At 43.1% G+C, this 22813-nt stretch overlaps 1 protein-coding gene across 1 annotated transcript in view; it reads left to right on the forward strand.

The window, feature by feature from the left end:
- Positions 1 to 9858: 9858 nt before the first annotated feature.
- gfra3 (GDNF family receptor alpha 3) overlaps positions 9859 to 22813 on the forward strand; it is a gene marked incomplete at both ends in the record, with an annotated part of 31770 nt that continues 18815 nt past the window's right edge. Inside the window, 3 exons of the mRNA XM_080007679.1 lie at positions 9859 to 9940; positions 20256 to 20510; positions 22544 to 22615. Coding sequence (XP_079863805.1) covers positions 9859 to 9940; positions 20256 to 20510; positions 22544 to 22615 — 409 coding nt within the window. The remainder of the gene's footprint in view (positions 9941 to 20255; positions 20511 to 22543; positions 22616 to 22813) is intronic.

Here is a 22813-nt window from a genome sequence, read left to right on the forward strand (position 1 = left end):
TTCTAATGTGAAAACTTAATACTTAAGTTAAATTTTCAACACGATTTATTTTCTATAATATTGTAGGAATTGTGCTTCACAACAAAAAAAAACACTTTCCGGCGTATTCGGTGAATGACTGGCTGTTCTTGTTAGCAGGCCCGTAAATAGACTGTAAGAGGGACAAAAAAAAGGACAGACCTCCGGCTCAGGTTGTAGGCATTTTGTAGCTCTGGGGGTGCGGTGGGGTGGGGGTGGCGGGGGGTGTGTGTTCCTGTTACGTGAACGAGGAAGTTTTCCCGTTACGCACAGTGTTTTCTTTCGTTCCATAAGGAAACGGACCGGCACAGTCCTTGTGATCTGCGTTCCGCTGTGTGCCGAGGACACGTTCCTCATGAATATGTATGTCTTGCCCAGAAAGTTTGCCCATTCACACTTAAAACCCACCCAAAGTACCCAGAACTTTTAGTCCCAGGAATCTTTTTTCAGAAACTAAAAGGTTCCTTCAGCCCATTGTCTGTGTTTCCACTGCACAACTATACAACAAGCTGCTCCACTCCAGTCTGGTAGATGGCACTAATGCAGAAAACTATACAACAAGAACAATAAAATTGATAAAGAAAGACAACCAAAGTAAAAGTTGAATATCACTTTGATTGTCTTGTGTTACCCCGGCCATCCACAGGATGTACAGGAAAACGTGATTTCTGAGACCAGGCCACCTTCTTCCATTGCTCCATGGTTCAGTTCTGACGCTCATGTGTCCATTGTAGGATCTTTCGCAGTGGACAGGGGTCAGCATGGGCACTCTGACTGGTCTGCGCCTATGCAGCCCCATACGCAGCAAGCTGTGATGCGCTGTGTGTTTTGACACCTTTTTGTCATAGCCAGCATTAACTTTTTCAGCAATTTGTGCTACAGGAGCTCTTCTGTGGGATCGGACCGGACGGTCTTGCCTTTGCTTCCCACGCGCATCAATGAGCCCTTGGTGCACATGGCCATGTCACTGATTCACTGCTTGGACCACTTTTTGACCAATGCATTTCGGGAACTCCCCACAAGACCCAATCGTCTAGCCATCACAATTTGGCACTTGTCGAAGTCACTCAAATCCTTACACTTGCCCATTTTTCCTGCTTCCAACACATTAACTTCAAGAGCTGATTGTTCACTTGCTGCCTAATATTTGCATACCACAATGTTTCGCCAGATATATGACATCACCCAATACTATGCCTTTTGCATAGTATTTGATGCCTACTATGGTTTTGGACGTACTAAACACTAATTTGGGATACAAAGTAGTTGTGCTAATATGCCGTGTCGGACATGCGGGAGATTCCCAAGTTTGTGTGTATGTGAGAGGATGTAGGATTCAGGAAAAGCACTTTGTTTTTCCAAGTTCTTTGCCTGCATTTATTGCAAAATACATGTTATCGGTTTATAGGGGGAGGAAGGCAAATTATAATTTGTTTTGTCTTTCATTTGATCAGTCGCTGTACATCTGCAAGTTCAAAATATGTAGCAGCTGACTGCATTTTGGATTGTTTATTATTCGACATTTCAAGTAGAATTAACGAGCCAATAAAAATGGTGAACGGAGGGGGGGGGGGAGAGAGCAGGTAGGCTGCAATGAGAGAATATAAAAACGGAGTGGAGGTCGAAAGGGTTGAGAGGGAGAATTTTCATGTGAAACTGTGAGATTCAGTAAAAATATCTGGGTGTTTCACACTCGCCTGGTTCTCCTGTCTAACACTCCTCCGCCTTACACATCGCTCCCTCTTTCTTTTTTTCACAGCATGCCTCAGTAGGTTTGTGTGTGTATGTGTATGTGTGTGTGTGTGTGAAACAAACACCTTGTTTTATGCAGAAGTGAAGAAAAAAAAAAAAGACAAACCACAGTAATCATAGAAGAATTATGTGCCAACGGGGTGAGAAAACTGTCATAAGCTGGGGCCACATTACGTGATATTTTCAATCGTGAACGGCAATGAGAAGATTGAGCAGCGCACATTTAACGACTGGCGTTTGCAGATTTTCAGTCTCTTCTGCGCCCACACTTAACGGCTGTCTTTGAGAGGCACAAATCGTAAGACGGACATAGCTTTGTGGTTATCGAGAGAGGCAAAATGAGAGGGAAAATATTTTGGGTTATTTTGACATCAAAATAAATATGGATGCCATACAGCTCATCACCATGGTTGTTTGTGTAGCGAACTTGCAGGGCTGACATTATACACTAATTAGACATTCATGAGTCACCACAATTCCACAAGTCGCTCCTCCATTTCAGAAGTCCACACTGACTCACAGGCCGCTTTCTTTGGCTTTGCCGTCGTGCAGCCACGGGATCTCATTGGCTGTTGAACATTGCTTTGTGAGGCTTTGATGCGCACACAACAAATGATTTTGGAAAGACTAGTCCCGATAAAATCAAGCATATTTGATTGAATCATGACCTGGCCAACTGGCCAACACAGTATTTTCTTTTTCTAAATAGCAAAGTGAGACATACTTTCTTACAACAATATCTCAATTACAGTCATACAGTGTGGCTTGGACCTATTGCAAGCTACACAGTAGCCTTCTGTCCAGTGCAACCAACCTGATTGAATAACCAAAAAAGCAGAACAAAGTAATGATGTGTCACGCCCTCCACTTCTCCCTCTGCTTCCACCTAACCTGCAGCCAGTCTATCTCTCTCCCTCTCTCTCTCCCTCACCTGTCTGTGTCGGTGTGTCTATGTGTGGTGGGCGTGGCTGAATTCTCTGGCTCTCTCCTGATGATATCATTCACCTCACCTGCTCTGCCTACTCACCTGTGTTCCATCAACTCATCACCAAGCAGTATATCAGACTCGGTTTCCCTCCAATCATTGTTAGAACTGCCATGTTAGTCTAGCTCCCGGCCACTAATACGGTCCTGATACTTATTTAGGTTTTCCTGTTCTACTCTCTGGTTCTCTGCCTGCCTACCCACCTGCCTACTTGCTTGCCTGCCTGCCCATCTTGCCTGACCTACCCGCCCTGTCTGCCTGCTCACCCTGCCGGCCCGACCTTCCCCGCCTGCCTTGCTTGCCATCCTCTTACCCCCTTGATCCCTTCAATAAATCCCAGTTGATATTTGCCACTGTTCCTGTCTCTGTGTCTTGTGCTTGGGTTCACTAGTCTCAGCCGTAACATGAGTGGTAAAGGTGAGTCTCGAAGACTGGTCCTGCTGCTGACCCACATCTCTACTGGAAGCGTTTACCCGCAGCCCAATGCATCGGCACAATCAAACTCCCATATTGTCCAGTTAAACATAGCATATAATATCAGAATCATAATGGTTTATTTTCGCCAGGTACATTTACATATACAGGGAATTTCTTCTAGTGAGGTTTGGTGCACTTTAGTACCCGTAGGTATGAGCATTAAAAAATAAAAAGCTTTATAAAAAAAAGGAGAATAAAATTAACAAAATAGGATAAAAATTGAACATTTTAATTCAAATGTCAAATATGTACAAATAGCCAAATATATAAAACAGAAATAGTCAGGTATTTAAGAAATAACAATGTGATACTTTGCACAGGATAAATTATTGTCATGGTATACAGGTGAAAATTATAAATTATAATATGAATTATTACTATGGGCTAACTATGCAGTGTTAGCCCATAGCGTCACACCAGTGTTATTGCTCGTACATTATTGCAGGCAGTACTGTGAGTGAGAGACAGTCAGTGGGGGGACAGGATGGGCATGGCTGTTGGTGAGCCCCACTGCCATGGGGTAGAAACTGCTCTTGGGGTGTAAGGTTTTGGTCCTGATCTACCGGAACCTCCTGCCAAATGGCAGAGTCTCAAAAAGGTGATGTCCAGTGTGAGAAGGGTCGGCTGCAATCTTCCTGTCTGCAGAAGGTCCTGGAGGTCAGCAGGTACTCGGGGGAAGGAAGGTTGCAGCCGGTCACCTTCTCTGCAGAACAAATGATCTGCTGTAGCCTGCCCTTGTCCTTGGCGGTGGCAGCAGCGAACCAGATGGTGATATAGGAGATGGGGATGGACTTAATGATGGTGGTATAAGAGTGTACCATCATCGTGTGTGGTAGATTTAATTATTTCAACTGCAGCAGGAAGTACATCTGGGCCTTCTTGATGAGGGGGCTGATGTTTAGCTTTGACTTGTCCTAAGCAATTGTGGTGCCCAGGAAACGGAAGGACTCCACAGTGTTGACTGGGGTGTCATACATGGTGAGGGGGGTAGGCACCATCTCAACTGTTTTCAAGGTGTTGAGCTCCAGGTTGTTCTGGCTGCACCAGGAAGCCAGGTGGTCAACCTCCCATCTGTAGGCAGAATCGTTACGCTCAGAGATAAGTTCAATAAGGGTGGTGTCGTCTGCAAACATCAGGAGCTTGACCGATTCTGGAGGTGTCTGGAGTTGCAGCCATTGGTGTACTGTGAAAAGAGCAGCGGAGGGAGCATGCAGCCATGGGGAGCCCCGGTGCTGATGGTCTGGGGGTCAGAGACACGCTTCCCCAGCTTCACCCGCTGACTCCTGCCCGTTAGGAAGTCAGTGATCCACCTGCAGGTGGAGTCGGGCCACTACCACCAACCATATACAGTAGTTAAATACTAGCTTAATAATGCTGATAACACTGCTCATCAAACACTGAGATGCTTCACCAGGATGCAAAATAATTTATTAGTAAATCATTCAGCTAGGTTATGCTTTGAACAGCGATAAATGATGAAATGATGATGAAAATTTTAATATGGCCTGGATGAAAAATAACTAAGCTAACCTTTCCTCCTTAGTCTAGGAGATGCTAATGATTTATATGTGTAATTGGACTTGTGAAGCCCTTTGAGACTGTACTATGATGGAAATAAATGTGTGACTGTGTGTGACTTACCTTGAAGGGATTATTAATGCAAGCCAGAAAGAAACATTGGCAAGTAAAATGTAGTTGAACATAACGGCTTGGCTCCACTCCCCTGTAAGAACCATCAGTACGATTGTGTGGAGAACAAAGAGCTGCAAAGGGAACATCACAGAAGAGATGTAGTGTTATTACTGAGGAGACAGCACTCAAACTCTTTTCAAATGAACAATTCGCAAGGCTATAAAGATGGCGTTGTAAGACATGATATTGGGCAATTTAGCCAATGCTTCCTTTACTTTGCTTTTGTTTTCTTTGTATGCCCTTTGGAAAATTCTGTATTGTTTACGATTCATGGGTGCTCCTAAAAATGAAATATAAATGCTGACACATACGGCAGTTCATTGGATATAGACCACACGTCAATTCAGAGATTGAGGAGTCCTTTCTTAGCCATGCACATACTTACTGAGAGGGTTACCGAGATGGCATCTGAGTAAGGAACTTTTCTAATCATTGTTACTATGCAGCTGGATGTACTATGGCAAGATAAAGATACATGATCATACATGTATCCTGATCATACTATCGTCCAGCCTCAGTTATTATGAGTTAAAAGAATGGCGTCACATGGCTGCACCACTTCCTTTCAGCATGGATGATGACACTGCATAGAAAGTTTCAGATGTCGTATGTCCTCCTGGTACTTTTTGCATACTATTTGAGCATTGTATGGTTTCAGACATACTAAACACTAATTTGGCATACTACATAGTATGCTAGTATGCCATTTCAGACGCAACATTTGTTTGTGGTGTTAAACCCTCAAAAAGGAGCAAAGTTGAGGGTAACACCAACTCAACATAAAAAAGGCAGGCAGGGACAATACCTCAATTGCAGCACAGTTTATTTGACCACGTCCATCATTTTGGCCTAGCTGGCCTTCATCGGGGCATGGGAAAGAAGCCCTTGTTCTGGTAGTTTGAGTGTGCATCTCTCCCTTATAAGACAATCCGATACGTATCTGGATACATGGGTGTGGCAGTTTCGCCTACCACCTGCCATCCAAGTTGTGTTTTCAGGGACCTCCACCACAGAGACACAGACGACAGGGTTGTAGACACCAGTTTATTGTAGAGAGTAGGCTAGGTGGAATAAGCCCAGGAGCAGATGGACATGTGTCATGACAAGGGCTCCGATCCTGAGTGTGTGGGGATGGGGGTTTTACCTGTTGCCCATTAGACCAAAGAGCAACAGGTATACAGCCACATACATATAGCCACAGCCACACCATCCCCACAAAGGGGATGGTGTGGTTTGAGGTTAAAGGACGATACATTTAAATACGGAACAATTCGGTGTGATTCGATTTGATGCAATGCAATGCAATACGACATTAGTTTAATGTAGACATTAATTTTCCATTACAAATTAAAATAAGTCAATTCTATAAAAGTGAAATAAGAGAAATAGATACATTTCATGAAAGAGAGGATTCCAAGTATTTTTGTTACTTTATGGCATTTAGATATAACAATATCTAATATTCTGATATAGTGGTGTATATATAATATTGTAGGGACCCTGGATGCATTGTCAGTTTTAATGTGTTTCACAAGTCTGGTGCAGGTGTAAGTGGCGTGACCGTGTCGGAAAGCGAAAGAGAGGGAGAAGTGTTCGGTTGTTTAGGTTATGGCCAAAACAGTAGCCTGGAAGGTAACAATAAATCTCAGTGTGTAATAACAACCGTGTGGCTTCTTCTGCTGTCTAGAATGTTACAAAATCATTATCAGTTGAACCTCTGAGCGGCACGTTGAGATGCAGCACAGGGTTCAGGCGGGACAGAGATTTAGAGAAATATTTAGAATTATTTTGTTTCCTTAGTTTCTTTCTTGTATGGAAAAATGAAAAATGTAAACCTAACTCAAAGAATTGTAGGGGCTGTTTTCCTGTGTTTTTATTTGAGATGTATTAATTGTCGTTAATTTCTATTGGTATGAAACAGACATTTCAAATCCGACTAAAGTAGTCTCCCCTTCCGCCTTGGATAAGGACAGTGGATTGCGTAATGGAGAGGGAGGGAACAAAATCCAAACAAAACAAATAATTATTATTTTGAAAGTAACATGACTTGTAACGTTAGATCAGTGAGTCTTACGCAACAGCTTAGTTTATACTAAAGTAGAATTAGCAGCAAAGCTTCAGTTAAGACCTGTTCATGGTACATTTAGATTAATCCAAGGGTCTGCATATCGATGTAGTCACATCTTTAACGTTAAAACCAGTTTCCGATTCCTATCGGTGAATCATTACTCCACTAGAAGTTACCTTTTAAAACACAATGACCGACACCTTTCTTGTTACATCTCTTTTTAAGTAACGCCATTTATGCTCAGACTACAGGACTTTAAAAATCCCCAATATCTGTACTGCTCAAATTAGACGACCCTTTTTCTTCTACTTAAAGCATTTGGAGAAATTAATGGTTGGGAAGCCACAGACTGCACAGATCGGAAATTCTGCAGAGAGAGATGAGGGTTAATTCCTCTCCTCTGTTTCCTCTCATGTTCTCATTGTTTGTTGCTAATCACTTATGTCTGAACTTCTTGTCAAACATCTCAAACTACAAGATCTTGTGCCAATAAACACAAACCCGCCTGATATCAGGGATTCTGGGATAGCTCAAAGACAGGTTCACTTTGCGTCTCTGACCCTCTCAGATTCCCACTCAACAGGCTCCGACAAGGACTTTTTTTTTTGTCACGAAGAAGTTGTCTGGGACAGAAAAAAATGGGGACTCAAGTAATGTTATAATGAGCCAGACTTTTAATGTTAGAATAAGGATAACAGTGGGAAGTTAAAGCAAGGAAGGCATAACAAGGAAAACCTGTTACCAGCTGTAAACCAGCGATTGTTTTCACTTCCGTTATATAGGCGAGTTTACAACAAACAATTATCAAACTACAATGAATTCAAAGGAGTCCACAATGGCAGAAATGTATTCTGACCTCGCAGCTATTCATTGATATGTTACTGGAATATTGTGGCTCACAGGTGCCTTGTTCCCAAGAGACAAGAGAGGCTCTTCACTGATTATAGTCTGTTGTCTAACAAGGCGAGGGGGTTCAATGACCCCTGGGGGGGTGAACAGAAAGCCACGAAATTAACTTGATGGGACAAGGTTGTAACATGTTGTGCGTGTGTGTGACAGTAAGGGAAGGGGGGGGGGTAGTCTTTTGTATGTGTGTGTGTGTTGATAACTGTCCTTTTTAGCGTAGGCAAAAAAACAACAGCAAAAACTGCACAGCTTTCCCTTCCTACCTACCCTTCTCTCTCGCCCTCTCTCTCTTTGTCTTAACCTCCCTCCTACTCCCTCTCTCTCTTTCTGTCTCTCTCTCTCTCTCTCTCCCCCTCTCCCTTTCTCTCTCTCCTTCTTCGGCACAGTTTTGTTATTCTGATTGCGGACAGAGCAAAAACCAGATAGTTCACGCTGTTATTCGCGAGCCTAATCTGCGGTGCACGGACATTAGCATTTTGCAGATTCTCACACGAAAAACCACTTACTTACAACAGTTGCCAATTAAAAGTGTGAGATATTAGCATGTGGTCTCTGTGTGCATGTGCATACATTTAGGTATGGTACTTATAGTGTCTGTTTCTTTGTGTGAATGTGTGTGTGTGTGTGTGTGGGGGGGGGGTGCGACTGTTATTTATGGCTCCCTAGCCATAAACCACCCCTTCCATTAACGTGATCAGTTGTGATCAGATCAGTTGCTTGAGTGGAGTAAAACTTAAGAGATAAATATTGTGCAATAGAAAAAAAAATGCCGATACTTCATGAAGGGCATTTACACACGATAATAATAATAATAATAATAATAATAATAATAATAATAATAATATTCTATCATAATGATTAATTAGGCATTCAACTGGACAGATGCAGATGGAGGCCGTAAAATGTCTTTTCTGCTTTTATCCCATCGAAGCCTGTCCTTCCTCCGGGGACAGGCCAGGAGCGGTGGGCAGCTTACAATACAGCACCAACTTCAACGTCCATCGCTGGTTAGACGATGTTTCTTGTGCCTGTTTTTAGTGGGGGTTCTTACCATGTTATGGGAAACCCCATGTGAGCACGGGGAGAACATGCAAACTCCACACGTGATATGTCTGCAGGTTAGAATTTCATATACAAAGTTTGTCCTTCCTCCTACTGTTGATAACCCCTACAATATTACTCCCGGTTGTGTATTGAATGGCATCCCCTCTCACCCCCCCCCCCCCCAACACCCCCCCCCCCCCCCACACACACAAAAAAAACCAGTCACCCCCTTTTTGGTCCACCAAAAGGCAAATTGGGACGTCTTACTGGTGTTAAATCACGTCTCATTCAACTCAACTCAACTGTCACGAATGGGCGAGCGGTCCAGTCAGTGAGAGGGGGGGAGGCGGACCGAGGATATCACTGGTTAATAACTCCAACCCCCCCCCCCCACACACACACACACAAGCACCCACCCCAACGGAAGCGAAGTGACAAGCGGAGAGCAGGCTGTGCGACGATCTGATGACTTTTCCCCCTCTGCAGCTCAAGGACACGTCGAGAAGCGCAGCGCTTAACATTTCGCAGGCTTTTCTTTTACCAGGGGAGCGCCGGCGATCATTTGCGCTCATCAGTCGCTGCCAAGAGGACGCGTCGCAACCAACGACAGCCTTCTCCAACCGCCGATGCGCACTTTCGGGTCGTCGGAGCTGAGAGGTTTCTTATTTTTTTCCACGTATTTTGAAAAAGAAAAAACTTTAAGGACTTAAAGCGCTGAGAAGCCGATTACAGCTCGACCAAGGGGCGTCCGCGTACGCGAGTAGAAACGCCCGTGACGCGCGTTGAATGTAGGAGACCCCGCAGCTGAGCGGCGCGGCGGACTGGGGGGGACGGGGGTCGGGGAGGGGGGACGGGGGTGATTCTGCGAGCGCTACGGCAGAAACCCCGCGGGGTTTCCCGCATCCTCCCTGTGCCGATGACCGGGTGTCCGAGTGGGTTGTCCCGCGTCCCGGCTGAGATGATGTTTCTCCGGATTCTGCTCCACGTCTTCCTCTCAGGTATGGGACAGTTATGAAGATTATAAAAGATTAAAATAAAAAGTGCCCCCCCCCCCCCCACACACACCTTTTCATGAGAAAAATACTGGTATTTTGAGGCTCGAAGTTAATGACACTTTACTGGAGGAAAATTATAGGCTGAAAAGTCATTTCTCTATTTGTGGTCATTTCCCTCTGCTACCAAACGAATGGAATAAAAATCACTTCTATTGCTCACCATATAGCTCATAATAATATTATTACAGTTGTTTTGTTTCAAACCTGGTGGAAACAAAAGTATAAAATGGTGAATAGAATGAGAATATAGTAGTCTGCTATCAGATTTGAACAAACTCAAAACGGCAGTTTTAATAAACATCTAACGAATACGCGTCCTGCGAGAACTGTGCTCCGTGAACTTTTAACCAATTGGAGCATCGTCGAAAAAGCCAAGGAAATGCCGTAAACACCGGAGGCTTTCCTATCTAACACATCACATGTGTTTTATTTTTATTTTTTTACCCTTCAAGAATCAGATTTAGAACTCAAGGGCAGTCTTAAGGTTCTGTGCTTGATAACTCTGGGCGTCTGTTCTGTGCAATGTCCCTCTATTTTCTATCTGGCTCTCTGTATTGGATGTAGGTCAGATCGACCGTTTTTGTTAATCAGCTGCGTTAATGATCGTTCATGTTATTTAGGAACGATAACGACAGCTCCAGTGGCCGACACGCGTAATGTGTTGTTTCCTCAGCCCCAGACCGCCTCCCCGACGCAAGGCGCACAAGGGCGTCAAAGATACGGTCTGGCTCGCGGGATGACTTGGAGAAAAAATAAAGAAAAGTAAAAAATGATCTTTCCATTGCAAATTCTGCCTACAGCAGAATTTATTTAGTTTAATTGAGGTCTTAAAAATATTGTCATTCTAGCCCATATAATGCAATCATAATGTCTCAATAATGCTCAATCATTTCCGTACAACATTAAGTCATATGTGACCAGTGTCATTGGTCAGGATGTCAACTGATTGTGAAATTAGTTTTACAACCCTGATTTAGTCCCTTGAATCCCAATGCTGTTTTATGCTGTTTTATCATGCCAATGATGTGCACTAAGTATAGTAGTCTGTAGTACTATTTTCCAGTTATCGTGGGTATCCCAGGCATGTCTTTGGCACATTGGACCAAGATAACTAATTACTAAGATAACTACATTTACTAAGATAAGTATGAAATCTAACAACTATCTAGTTCCAATGTGAAAAGTGACATGCCATTTCTTATTTGGTTTGCAGTTTGCATCTAACCCCCCCCATCTGAATTCCCCCCTTGGATTTAACCGCATGTCCAAGTAAATTGTTAAAAGTTGTTCAATGCAGAAGGGCAGCCAACCGACGCTGGTTCTGCAAACACATTTAGCCCTGGTGGGTTTTAGTTTGACGTCTTATCTCCGCAGAGGCAGGTGCACCAACATGCACCCATTGACAGGGACAACCAGGGGTGGGGAGTTTAGTGGATACTAAGCAAGCAGTCCAATTTAATTTAAATTACATTATATCATGTAAATCGCAGTAACAATCAGGGCTCGATATATATTGATATAATATCAATATTGTGATATGAGACTTGTGTCAGGATTTTGGTTATCGTAACCTCATGATATTGTTAAATTGGCTTTGTGGCTCAGCGGCTGCATTGCAGTAAAGTGATGCAATTTTCTGCACTTCGTAGACTGTTCTAGCTGTTCTAATCAATGCTTCAACCTCCTTGGTAATACAGTACATTCTTCATTTAAAGTATACTGTATATAGACATGATTTTAGGAAACTAATTATATATACACAGATCACCACAACATTAAAACCACTACTAATAACCACTAATATTGTGTAGCTCCCCTTCGTGACGCCAAAACAGCTCTCACATGTCGAGGAGCATGGACTCCACAAGACCTCTGAATGTGTCCTGTGGTATCTGGCACCAAGACATTGGCAGCAGATTCTTTAAGTCCTGTAAGTTCCGAGGTGGGGCTCCCATGGATCGGGCTTGTTGTTCCAGCATATCCCACAGATTCTCGATCAGATCGGAACCCCGGCCATCCACATGATGAATAGGAAACATGATCCATCAGACCAGGCCACCTTCTTCCAATGGTCCAATGGTCCAGTACTGCCACTCACACAGCCATTGTAAGCGCTTTTAGCGGTGGACAGGGGTCAGCATAGGCACTCAGTCTGTGGCTATGTAGCGGCAAGCTGCAATACACTATTTGTTCTGATGCCTTTCCACCAAAGCCAGCATGAACCTTTTTCAGAAATTTCTGCTACAGTAGCTCTTCTGTGGGGTGGGACCAGACAGGCTAGGCTTAGTTCCCCACGCGGATACATGTGCCCATGGGCCCTCATGACCCTGTTGCCAGTTCACTGGTTGTCCTTCCTTGGACCACTATTGGTAGGTACTAACCACTGCACACCGGGAACACCCCAGTTCCCACCTGCTCTTTTAGAGATGGTCTGACCCAGTCATCTGGCCATCACAATTTGGCCCTTGTCAAAGTTGCTCAGATCCTTATGCTTGCCCATTTTTGCTGCTTCCAACATATCAACTTCAAGAACTGACCGTTCACTTGCTGCCTAATAAATCCCACCCCTTGACAGGTGCAATTGGAACAAGTTGAGCAATGTTATTCACTTCACCTGTCAGTAGTTTTAATGTTGTGGCTTATAGGTGTATATGTCGAGTATTTGAGATTTCCTTACAGAACAAAAAAAACCAACTAGCAATCAAAAAAACCCACACTAAAAAAATCAAACAAAAAACCCCACACTATTGACTTGAGAGTATGATTAAAAGGGCCTAAACAGAAATACGATACATGTTTTTCCTTTTTAATATACTACCCTTAATTTATTCATACACTTGTCCTGCCGTTCATTTGTACCTATCCCCCCGATCTCGACGAAAGGGAGGAGAAGGAGTTTGTTGTTCAATCCCTACCTACCACACACACACACACACACACACACACACACACACACACACACACACTATCAGCCATAATGTCTTATCATTTCCGTAGAGTGAGACCATGACGTCTATGACCAGCAATGAGGCTGAGAAATGGGGGGCAGTCTGCGTATGAGGGCCATAAAACTGCCTCCATGATGTGTCAATGTTGTTCAGGAATATTTCTGTAAACTGTAATGGCTCATGAGAGCAACAATGAGGAAAGGCGTCTATAAAATGATGTTGGCGAGAGAGAGTGCAGTGGGGCAATAGCAGTGTATTTATATATATATATATATATATATATATATATATATATATATATATAATTTTTTTTTTTCCGTTTCAGTTGATAGTTTAGTTTAGTGATAAAAATCCAACTTCTTTGTGAACCATTTAGTTTGGTGCAAAAATTTAAGATGAAAGTTACCTTTACGCGATCTTCTCTTGGTTAACAAATCTGCAAGAAATCATTGTGTGTGTATGTGTGAGTGTGAGTGTGTGTGTGTGTGTGTGTGTTTGTGTTTGTCTCAGCCTGTCTGTCTGTGTTTTCATGTCTGGGTGCGCTCTTGTGGACTTTGCAAAAGTGAACCGTGTGTGTTGAGATAGGGGGTGGTTGGAGGTCTTGTGTGTGTGTGTGTTTTGTTGATAAGTGGGATTTGGAGCCCGAACACAGACGCAGCAGATGGTGTGTTGGCTTCTTTCCTTTTTGGCTGTTTCATGGCCATGTGTGTATCATATGTGTGTGTGTGTGTGTGTGTGTGTGTGTGTGTGTGTGTGTGTGTGTGTGTGTGTGTGTGTGTGTGTGTGTGTGTGTGTGTTTATGTTCCCTGTTTGTGACCATTTTTCCCCCGCATGTTTGTGCGCCTTCGTCCCAACCTCTGACATGCAAGTCGTGCTTCACTACCCCTCAACTACAACTCAGTGGTCAATAACCCTGCCCCCCCCCCCCCCCCCCCCCACACACACACACACACACACACACATACACTCCAATTCTCCTTTAAGCATTTCCTGACCTCCGGCCCCATCTGCCCTGCACGTCGGCAGATGTGACGCAAACTGCGGCTCTGAATCTCTGGCTTCGGCATTCGCATTTGTCTCTTCTTCAAGCCTGACGGTGGATGGCTTCCCTCTCCACCCTAAGAGCCTCTCAAGTGGCTGGTTTGGTCTGGCTGGCTGTGATACGCAAAGGTCTTGATTGTTTTTACCTTTTGGGATGACAGGACTGGTCATACTGCCAATTTGTAGGGGGCAGTTCTGAGGCCAGTCGCTCCGGAAACACTGCGGAAGAGTGTGTGTAGCCTTCATATGATGTAATGATAATTGCAATTGATCCTTTCCTCTGGAAGTTCTCCTTTTAATTTTATTCTGGTTGATCAAGGCTGAAGAAAGGCAATTCATAGAATTGTCAGTATCAGTTATTCCCCACTCACTTTTGAGTGGCGAAACTACTCGGCTTATATTGGGGGCATTCTTGCCCTATAAGTCGCACCTCATCTTCCTGCTCCAACAAACTTTCTTAGGGGTGGGAATCGGTAGAGCTCCCTTGGTGGTTTAGTATATTTGTCTTATTTTAATATGACAAAGTTTCACTCGTGCTTAAAGGTCACAAGCATTCCAGTCATTGACCCTGGCTCCACGGTTTGTGTTTAATAAAAAGCGCCGAGAATAAGGTCTGCGATGCAGTGACCATAAGTAAGCAGTCTCTCTTTATTGAGCCATGAGCGCTGTCTCTCTCTAGGGTTCCAGTGCTGCAAAAAATATATAACAGTCATTTAGTCTCATTTTCACTCTTATTGATTTTTTTCCCCTGAGAAATCTTCGCTAGAAGAGAGATTTTCTTCTCAGTCGCCGCTTCCCCATCCAGTTAAAACTTCAGAAACGTAAAAAAAAAACTTCAAAAAGAGAGCAACTGGAAAATGTAGGAGCAATAGTAAACTAACCATCAATTGGATGAGCGCTAAACCGAAAAAGGACTGCAGCCACATGTGGCGCTCAGACTGACCTATAAGTATAGAGTAGACACAGCTTGTCCATAGAAAACCTGTCTCCAGCTTAAGATGTCCTCGCAATCTGGGATACGTATAATGTCAAAAAATCGCATCAAGCTCCATGTTCCATGCTTCAAAGCAACTTCCTTTCAGATGGCAACCTGCTTTTGTTTTGAAGGTATCTTTTAAGATCTGCGGTATTGGCAGCTTGGAAAGGTACTTGATACTATGTATATATTTGTTCTATCATGGTTTAAAGTTATAATAATGAGAAGTATTTGTATAGTTTGTGAGTTTATCATATAGATTTGCCCTTGATTGTCTATGGGGCAAAAGGGTACTGCAACATATCTAGTGGCTGCGTAAGATGTTAGAAGCACTTAATACGACTGTTCATTTAGTGACACTTTATGCTATGCATGGCTCATGTGAACTTTGAGAAAAAGAGGAACACCGACAGAGTAACAGTACAGAAATTCCATCAAAGATGGCTGCCTATTGTGTGATACTGGCAGCCAATTTAAGACCCTTGTGTACTGGGGGACAGAAACCAAAGAAACATTTTGGCTTACTTGGCTTTGGAAACTTAAGATGAAATATTGTGTTATGATTGATATGGTTTATTTTGTCTTAAATCCTCAAAAATCATTGAAATAGCTCATCGGTTCTTAGACATCTTTGACTGAAATGACCATGTTTCAACTTCAGCCAATGGAGCAATTTAACTCTCAAAGTCCCATAGTGTTAACGTCAACCAAGCATTGCTCTTGCCAAATAAGGCAGGGCATACAATATGGCCACCACCAGATGTTATTGTTGTAAATTGCAGTGGGCCGAGTGTTTGTCTAATCCAGGCAAAGGTGATGCCTTGACACAAATGCAAAGTTGATGCCAAAATGCATCAAAACAATTGTCCATTTAAGCAAATGTATAATGGTCCTCAAGTATCAAAGTAAAAGACGCTTGAGGATGTTTGTGTTGGTAAAGTGCACTTTTGGTCAGTTCTTTGTGCTAAATATCTCCGTAGGCTAGTTTCCACTTTCTATGGGTAGGCAAAGATCTCTGTCTAGACATAGGTCTACGTATTCCAGACTCTGAGCTAAAACGGTCAGTATGTAGGGGTAATATCAATGTTTTTAACTTCTTTACAATGCACAGCATTAATACCTGTACATATAAAAGTATATTCCTAAGTGAAGTCAAAGCTTATCAAATATTATTATACTAACTCACTCAGTCACATAGTACTTGTCTCGTTATTGTTAGATTTTTTTTTTTACCTCGATACCTCATGTGAGCATAATTACACTGGGCTTACTTCAAGGAGAGTCTTTGCTAGTTAGCAGGCAAGTCCATTCCACCGTTTAGCTAACCTTGATGGCTTGATGGCTAGATCAGAAATTCACGTTGCACCTTGCACCAAGGTGTTTTACAGCATGTTTTTGCTGATTGTGTAATAAACAAGTGGCCTTAGCAGATGTTTTCTCGATTTAAAATTTCTTAACTATGCGTTCATATCAATTAATGTTTGAGGGCACAGGGCAGCATGGGCTTGATCAGAGTGATGATATGGCTGACATCTCACATAACAGCAAGTTGCATTCAAATTAGAGCTACATCCTGTCCCGTCTGTCTGTCGACCTCTATCTCCACGGAAAAACTCATCAAACCCCCAACAAATTGCCACAGTAGCCCTTGAGGTTGTGTGCATGTGTACAGAGGATAATCACAATCATTGTTTTTCCTTCCTTTTTCTTTTTGCTTTCTCAGAAGGGTGTCCTGTGAATGGCGTCCTGTACTTTGAGAGGTATGATATCATATTTCCTTTGTCTGCTTCCCCGGGGATGACTCACCTAATGGCGCCCCACCCCCTAGGGTCCTAACACAGTGTGTGTGTGCCATTATGAAATATCATCAGTAAAAGCGCAGCTATAACATTCGCTCGACCGAAGCACTATAGCTCTATAAACAGTTAGCCAGGAGCGTGGCCATTGCACAGATGCTTTTGTTCCTTCCTCCGAGATGGCACTTGCAGTGATACACGCTGCATAGCAAGAAGGATAGCTATTGGACCCAGGCCGCTTTAAAGCTAATAAAAACAGGAGACCGATAGAGCTCAATTCAGGTGTGATTCTGTGAGTTTTTGTTCAATGGCTGTGGTAGGTGGGGTGCCACAAAGGGTGCCACAAGCGGTCAGTGTATGGATGTGTGTGACTAGCAAAGGCCCAACTCAACCAGGCACTCTACCACGTCATGCCACCAACAGAGGTGCTCCGTCCAACGAACAAAGCGTGGTTTTCTCCGAGTCTTTTCATCAGCGTGCTCAGTATTCAATTTACATTCCGACTACTGATCCAGTACTGAGCGCTAAGCTGTTTATGCTCTCACAGCTACTTTATTCTGACAATGCTGCACGTGCCTAAAGTGTGTGTGTGTGTGTGTGTGTGTGTGTGTGTGTGTGTGTGTGTGTGTGTGTGTGTGTGTGTGTGTGTGATCCTATGGGCGCTTCTTTAGACAGATTGCCTTGCTCGAACCGCTGGCTCCCCTGCAGTTGCTCTGTATTGTATTCCGGTAATAATAATGGGCTCTGTGCCTCCCAGTATCCCCCCCAGCAGGACGTAGACATAAAAGGGTCCTTCTTAGAGTAGCTAGGCATGCATATGTGTGTGTTTGTGTGTGTGTGTGTGTGTGTGTATGTGTGTGTTGCTCAAGATTATTTGTGTGTCTTTGCTCTTTTTGTATCATTGTGAGGACATCATTTTCTGCGGTGCATGCTGATTGCCATTCATGCTGCGCGCGTGTCCAACCCATCAAGGTTCAGATTGGAACGCTTTATTTTTTCTGTCTCTGTTTCTCTATCTCCCTGCCTCCCATTCTCACTCTCTCTCTCTCTCTCTCTCTCTCTCTCTAACAACTCCTTTTATATCTATCGCTCAGTTTCCCCATTTCTCCTCACTGTGTGACATTTTGGTCTGACCTCAGAAAACGTCTCTGTACGTCTCTACACCACGCGTCAGCCATTGGATTTTTTCCCACAAAGGCAGCTCTGTTTTTTCTCTGTAGAAAATCAAAGTTCCGGGCTTTTAAATGCAAACAGTGTGCATAAGGTCCTCCGAAGGATAAGGGTTCTCATAATATCCAAAGGGTATCCTGGTCTGGTCGTTTAAAATTTAGAACTTACTCATACCAAATTCATCTGCTTATACACCCTGTTTACGGAAGTGCCAAAATCCCCATTAGGCAGTGGACATGTCCAAAGTGACCAAGTCCCTCCCATAAAAAATTTGATTGACACATTTTTTGAAACATGGCAGCTGTTTGGCCGTATCAAAAAGAGACAGATTGTAGTCTGTGTCTATTAGCTGGTTTGCTAATGCTTCAAGCTGTCATTCTGTTTGAAGCTACTGCAGTGAACAGATTCAAGCAGTAGCTAGAAAGTGTGATACCAATACTATGTAATTGTCTCAATATTGTAACTATATCCAAGCTATTGTTGGAAATTGCCAGTATATACCCATACAGTTGGAGAACTAATGCCAACAGACAAGTTGTTTTAATCACCTCCTCGACTGCACTATGTATATGTAATACAGCGTTCGGTGTATGGTATTATGTACATTGCATTCTGTTGAAACCAGCTTATGGGAGATATTTGGCAAAATGAATGAAAGCCTAACCATAGCCATTTATGATAACAGTGACTGCTGCTTTAAAACATGCATCATCTGCACTGAACCACGCTCTATAATTATATATTATTTTTGCAATAAAATGAAAAGATATGTGTTCCTAATACATACAGGCTGGCAAAATGCAATGCTTCTTCGACTACATATTCTCGGTGCTGTAGGTGAATACTGATGGCAGTCTCCAGATTGGGTAAAGGGAGTTGGAGGGAGTAGGGGGAATATTCAGCCAATTTAATTGAACTCATAATTCAAAGTAAGTTCTGGTAATTCTAAGTAAACATCTGGGTTCGGTTTTCGATAGGGCAAGAATTCTGGAGGTATTTTAATTGCCAAGCGAGCATGAAAGATGTACATTACCAGTAGGTCCATGACCACAGTGTAGTAGTCTGAGCCCGAATTGCTAATTAACGGTATCAATTGCAGAAAAAAGGCCAATTCAAATGGACCAGACCTTTACATACTCTAATCCTGACTTCAATTGGGAAGTCTTTTTAATTTGGGTGACATTGAATGACGGATGATCAATGGATTGAATGTATGTTTCTGAATATATTGGGCACGACACATTGCAAAGCCTAATTATGTGCTACTATGCTTTGTAAAGGTGTTTGTTTTATCCTGTATTGTACATTGCAGCAATATATGAACTCGAAATTAAATTACATGATAAATGACTGTAATTGTGCAGTTTGATTACTCTTATCAAAAATAGTAGTATTATGATTGTGACAAGACTTGGACGAGGAGGAGATGGACCAGGAGGCAGGTGTAACAGAAAACCAGCTGTGCTGAGCCTTTATTTAAACGGAAATAAAGAGGTTTGGCTTTTTAGACAAACATGGATGTAATCACCGTAGTGTGAAGTAGGAAACAAGCCTTACTGTCAGGAGAGAGAGGGAGAGATGAAAACCACAGCAACATTTAAGGATTCTGCTAATTTCCTCAATCTCATGTGTCCACCTTCGGTTGCCAATGCTGGCTCTCTCCGCCTGCAGATGCCGCCAAAACCACTCCCCACTGCCACAGTGATGTTGAAGCCACCTCCAGTCAATTTTGCGACCCAACCCCCTCCCCTCACTTTTTCTCCAAATTGAAAATTACTATTTGAAGAAAAACACAAACACAAAATGTGTTTATTTCACGAGGAATGGGTGTGTCAGCTTGGATAAACATACCATCATACATCGAAGCTTAGGAGCGCTTTGATTTGTTATTATGAAGCGAGTACTGTGTGTGGCCATCTGCATCTCAACAAAAAGGATCAATTTGGACTGCTGACATCGGTATAGAAAATGATTGGAGTCAAAACAAGGATAATTATTTATCTTTCAAACGTTATCGAGTTAAATTCACATTACGGCAGAAATTCAACTGAAGAGGAGAGCAACTCGTCAGCACAAATTATTTGTGATACATTCAAAAGAAGGAAAAAATGCAATTGTAAAATAAACACGCTATTGTTAATGTTGATATAAACCATTTCCATTCCTTCTCTATGTCTCTCTCCTCTCTCACAGTCAGATTTGCCTGTGGAGTCTGACCTTTTTTTTTTCTCTCTCTGTTTTTCTCCACCCGCCCTCCCACCCAGCCATTCTTCCTTCCTCTGTGACAGCCATCCACTTCCCCTTCCTGTCCTCATCCTTATCCTCAGCCGACGCCAACTGCCTGGAGGCCCACCGGGCGTGCGTTACCGACCCCCGCTGCGAGGCCCTCTACCGGGGCGTGGAGCTGTGTGCGGCCGACGTGGCCGTCTCCCCACTGGGTGAGCGTGCCGCCGCCGAATGCCTGGAGAGCCAGGATGCCCTGCTGGGCCGCCACCCAGCCCTGCTAGCCTGCAAGTGCCAGCGAGGCTCCCGGCGTGAGGAGCAGTGCCTACATGTCTACTGGAGCGTCCGCCTGCTGCCAGGTGAGGGAGGAAGGGGGCAGTATTCTTTGCGATTGTGGGTTTTCTTAGGTGTATATGCATGTATGCATGTTTGTGGCAGAGGAGATTCTTTAAAAATAGTTCCTACTGATATTTTTCAACTATGTGTCTTTTCTTAGTATTTCTTAGTTCTTAGTATTTTTGTCAATATTGTTTGCATCATTCATGTTAAGGTTTAACTGTCTGCCTGGCTATTTATCCATCTGCTGAACTTGTCAATGAAAAGGTGGTTCTCCACCCAAAAAAATTGGCATTAGGGTGATGGTTGTGAAAGAAACGATTGTGATGGCAGTTGAACCCCGGCAGCAATGAAAGTCCCTTATACCGTTTGTCATCACAAATCTTGCCTTAATAAAAAGTGCACATCTGTTTTGTGACATCCATTAAGTTCAATCAAAATGCTGATCTCACCGGCAATTGTTGTCCTATCTGCCTATCAGGCAGCTGGGAAGCTACCTTGGGAATTTCTATTTAATGTGTAGTAGCAGTTTCAGAATAACTCCTTATTATGGCGACTGATTTGTCGAATTGCTCTTAAATTTGATGTGCTAGCGCAAAAGAAACACACGTCATTTTCCAAGACACGCACGCATGCACACACACACATACACACACACACACACACACACACACACACACACACACACACACACACACACACACACACACACACACACACACACACACACACACACACACACACACACACACATAAACACAAAGTTTAATGCACACACATGTCCTCACAAATCATTGCACCGACACACACACACACACACACACACACACACACACACACACACACACATGCCTTTGTGATACTGTACACATTGAGAGCCAATTGCGCTAAATGCTAGCGCTTTCTGTCTCAGTACGTGAGGTTGGGGTAGCTAGCCTAACGTCCCCCCCTGTGGCCTATTAGTCAGTGGAGCATTAGTGTAATTACACACTCCTCCACTCTGAAACGCCGCTAGGCTGCTCTAGCGTGTCATTACCATAAATATATAGCCTGGGATGGGATTTACATACATAAACACTTTACATGCCATTACACCCATGATTGAGTCTGCACTTTGGAGTGCGCAAAATAATTTGTGTGAAGAAACGGCTCTCGCTGATCACAAGTCAATCAACGAGATGCTAATGGCCTTTAAACAATGAAACTGAGGCAGTAGAAGGAGAAAGAAAATCACGGTCAAACTGACTGGCATTCCCGATGCTCAAGGTCTTCAGTTCATGAGATCATAAACACAAAAGGGAAAAAACAGCGAGGACCCTCATGTCTGCTCTCTTTAAACTTCAGTTTTGCGGTGTCTTATGTGGTACGAACAAAATGTTCATCATTAATAAGATGTCTAGTTTCAATTTGGAGTTCAAACGTTCCCATTACTAGAATGTTACAATTTCATTACATAATCGGGTTTACGTAACCAGATTGACAAAAACAAGTGAATAGTAAAAAAATGGATAATGTAATTATAGTTCTATTTTAGAAAAGTATTTTTAATTGCATTTATTTCATTTCTTCATTAAAAAAAGTATTCTGAAACCTTTGTTGTTTGCTACAGACAAGCGTGTCATTTTTGACTTAATCGATTCTGAACATTGAAAATGGTTTACACAGCATGATGTTTTGAAGGACTTCTAAAGACAGTTTGAGACAGAGAACTAGAGGTGTGATCTTCTTTTGAATGTGTCTTTCTAATGAGATACCCAGTCAGATCATCACTGTCTCATTTCCCTCAGGGGAAGGGGAAATAACACTTCTCTCCGCAGACTCAGACAGTGCCCACAGAACTTTAACCCCTTGCATCTACAATGTTATGTTGAAAGACTCGACAACTGCTTTAGGCCTCAATTTCACAGCTACAAGCCGAAACAGAATACTAATACGTTTTTTATGTATTTCCCGATATTTAACCCAATCCTAGGTAAGATTCAACAACCTGCCACATTAAGTGAATGGGCATAATATTTTGGTTTGTGTCTCTGAGCTTGTGTGTCTTTTTCCGCAGGAGAGAATGAGCTGGAGTTGTCGCCATATGAAGACGTGCCCATGGACACTCGAATGGCCTCCCTAGTGGCTGGTAAGCACACACCCACACACACACAGGGCTTTCTTTGCTATTCGGTGGCATAACTGACATTGAGAGGTGTTCCTCTCAATGTCCTACGTGTGGTAATAAAGGACAGGCAGGTTTGTAATCAACGTTCCTGCCTATTTACCGGGGCCTGATTTGTCACTAAGCCCCGTTCTGCTGAAAATATTGACATCAATCTCAATT

This window comes from Zeus faber (genome assembly GCF_960531495.2).
Source record: "Zeus faber genome assembly, chromosome: 10".
NCBI classification, from domain to species: Eukaryota; Metazoa; Chordata; class Actinopteri; order Zeiformes; family Zeidae; genus Zeus; species Zeus faber.